The sequence below is a fragment of the Saccostrea cucullata genome, unplaced genomic scaffold (genome assembly GCF_032062105.1).
Source record: "Saccostrea cucullata isolate Sc308-1 unplaced genomic scaffold, CSIRO_AGI_Scuc_v1 ctg20811, whole genome shotgun sequence".
In the NCBI taxonomy this organism is placed as follows: domain Eukaryota; kingdom Metazoa; phylum Mollusca; class Bivalvia; order Ostreida; family Ostreidae; genus Saccostrea; species Saccostrea cuccullata.
Window position 1 is genome coordinate 1,444 of NW_026936778.1, and position 3,479 is coordinate 4,922.

At 30.6% G+C, this 3,479-nt stretch overlaps 1 protein-coding gene across 1 annotated transcript; it reads left to right on the top strand.

The window, feature by feature from the left end:
• The first annotated feature begins 213 nt into the window (after nucleotides 1-213).
• On the top strand, nucleotides 214-2,093 carry LOC134246582 (protein draper-like). The gene is made up of 5 exons (XM_062728971.1): nucleotides 214-320; nucleotides 449-507; nucleotides 860-994; nucleotides 1,416-1,553; nucleotides 1,681-2,093. Exons 1-5 carry the CDS (start codon nucleotides 247-249, stop codon nucleotides 2,091-2,093), a joined length of 819 nt encoding a protein of 272 aa, XP_062584955.1. The 5' UTR covers nucleotides 214-246.
• Nucleotides 2,094-3,479: the final 1,386 nt, after the last annotated feature.

Consider the following 3,479-nt stretch of genomic DNA (forward strand, 5'->3'; position numbering starts at 1 on the left):
AAAATCTTACGGTTTTACACGTTGACATACTTAGGAAGGAGTAGAAAAGATGTCAGTTGATTAACTGACCTCAGAGATCTTAAAATATTTAGCTAATATTATTGGTTGTTATAAAAACAAAAATAGAAATTTCAACTGCAATACATAATGACGCCCCCTGATAATTATCGAATACAATAGTCAAAACTTCCCGAAGAGCTTCGTATTCTTAGTTTATTTCAAACACGTTAATCTACATTTAGAAAAATGGGTTTTATGTTTATTTTTCTATTTCTAGTTCCTTTGTATATGGTTAACACCGAAGGAAATATTTGTGAAAAGTAAGAACATATTAATTTGATTAGCATTTATTACCTTAAAATATAAAGCTTATTTTTAAATATTTTAACGAGTAAATGAGCTGAAATATATAATCATTTGTTACAGTTTCTTATACATATTTTTACAGCTTGTTATTTTTTGAAGATTGTTGTCAAGAATGGGATTATACTTCTTTTTCTTGTAAAGGTTAGTATATACCTTAGAACAATGGCTTCACGAATTAAAAATACGCAGTAAACTATATTGTTTAATATTCCACGTTTCTTGAATATAATACAGACATTTACATTTTGGAATAATTTCTTTATTAATCTTTAAACATCTTAAATTAACATAGTGAAAAAATTAAACCGAGTTTTATTCGCAGGATAGATAAATAATTACCCGATTTAAAAAAAAAAAAAACATTGAATATATTTTTTTATTAATTGTCCAGACTTCATATTCCTTTCCAAATGTTGTTTTATCTTTACATTTAATTTTTTTCACACTCAGATATGTATTTCAACATTCTATATTTCCACTATTTTGATATTAGTCTGTCATCCCGGATATATTGGAACGAATTGTTCACAGATATGTCCGTACCCTAATTACGGCTCAGAGTGTCAGGGAAGGTGCAATTGTGATGAGCGCCTCTGTGACATTACTGCAGGATGTTACAACGATTCTGGTAAATAGTACTTATCTCCTGACAGAAATAGATGAATCGTGCCAAAAAAATTAATAATCCTTTTAAACCTATTTTATTCCTCCTCGTTTCTATGTAAAATCTCTTGAAAAGCACATGATTTAAAATTCAGAATGATGAGATTCAAACACTTCCTTGAAAATATATATATATATATATATATATATATATATATATATATATATATATATATATATATATATATATATATATATATATATATATATACTATTACTTGATTAAAGTAAAGAGACAATATCTTTTGCAATTGTGTCCTTTCCAATATGTATATCAGTGAGAAAAATCAAATTTACGACCATCATGATGAAAAAAAAATTATTTTTCAAAAATAATATATTTTCTATATGAATCTAACATTTCGTTCTTGTTAATTGTTGACAAGAGGGTTGCAGACAAGGTTATTTTGGTGATCGCTGTGTGCATAGATGTAGATTTCCAAATTATGGGAAATACTGTCAAGAGGTGTGTCAGTGTAAACAGTACGAGTGTGGTCATGTGACTGGATGTAAACATATTCAAGGTAACTCAATTATGAAGTTTTTTCCCAAATCTCAAAGAAATAAATTCTAATTAAAATTACGCAAAAAAATAACATCATTTTTCTTTCAATGTAATATTGAAAGAAAAATGATGTTATTTTTTTGCAGTCACATACAATAACTCTGTAACTCTGTCACAGAGTACGGAGGAGAATTCAACAGAAGTTCCAAAGTCAGTCATTATAATTTCAAGTGCTTTGACTTTTGTCGTCGTATTGACAGTAGCCATGAAATTTGTATTCTGTCAACGTTCAACGTCATCGAGCAAATCGCTGCAGGTGCCTGTACCAGAGTGTAGATATTGTTCGAGCTCGAGACACTATTTTGTTGATAGTCCCAGTCAACGTTACAGTACAATGTATGACACGCCCCGATGTCATCCCGAGCCCGACCAATTTTCCTCGAATCAACAACGGGAGAGTTCATGCACCAAAATATATCCTTTGTCATCTGGCTACTATGAGCCTGTTGACGCTTACACGCAACTGCAGAAAGTAAATGGAGATGAGTGTACTAAGTAAAAAATAATCCCTGATAGCTGAATGTTAAAACGCGATAAAAGATTTTTCAGCTACCCGATAACCGCGATAACTCTTTACAAAAATCCACGATTTGTTCTGAAACAATATACTGAAACGAACAAGAACAATGACATCCCATTAGGAGGACTTTTAATATTGGATATAATGTTTTGATAACAATGTAAGGATATCTTCAATTAGCCGATTTAACGGTAGAATGATTTTCAAATCATTAACAAAGTCCGAGTCCGCTTTACAGGTATCAAAAAATGCATAAGTAACAAAACAAAACCAATATCACAGAGTTTGACATGTTTATATCTGTTAATCATAGGTAATGCAATAAATAAATGCAACAATCGAAAAATAAATTCTCGTTTCGTTTCCTGAAGCTTCTTAAAATTAAGTTATGTACGCATTTCAAATGCTCTAGCGGGAAAATCTCAAATGAAGGTGATACACATTGGTAGCTGCAGATGCAAAAATTACTACATCATGTCTTAACAGACTCTTATGCATCATTTTCATAAATTACAGTCCGTGGTCAGGAAGTCCACATTCTACTATACTGTGCAAGTTTAGGGACAATTCGTCCTATTCAATTCCCAGACAGGCAGTTGATGTGGATAAGTATATGTCTTTCCCTCATATCGCGAGATTAATGATTCTATTGCATCGTAGAAATCAAGCTGCAAATGTTGTCTATTGCATACTTACAAGCTAAAATTGAATGACTGGGGTGTTTTAAAATCATGTGTTACAATTGTACGTTTTAAAGTAAAAGATAATCATTTAACTTTTTCATCATTCATTCGATGTTTTTAATTGTATTTAACCTTATTGTATTCATCATTGAAAATCATTTGATAAAGAAATTTCAAATATTTGTAGATTACAGCTTGTTGCGTTTTTTTCCGTTTTAATATATGATTGAAGTAAGTCATAAACACATATTGTCGTTAGTTTCATACAAGACTCTATTAGACTTTTTGAGTGGAACATTCTCAAACGTCGCGAAACGGCCATTTGAACCATATATATACATAAAGTATTTCAAAATGCATTATAAAATGCAGTATTCTTTCTAATGGACTTGTTTTTAAGAGACAAAAGTTATCCCTGTAATAAATCAATAATACAGGTTTCTAAAATTAACCCTTTTACATGTAGCTTGTTCTTTCCACCTTTCTGTGGATAGACCTAATGAACTTGTTCTACTTATTATTGTTTTTCTCAGCGGAGTTTTAGGTTTTCAAAATTTATCGAAAAGATTTATAGTTTATAAGAATGAACTTGATACATTTGTCACAATGCAATCGCCCGATTTTGTTAATTAATTGTAAACGATCGAGAGAGAGAGAGAGTGATCGATAGAATGCAGGTTCG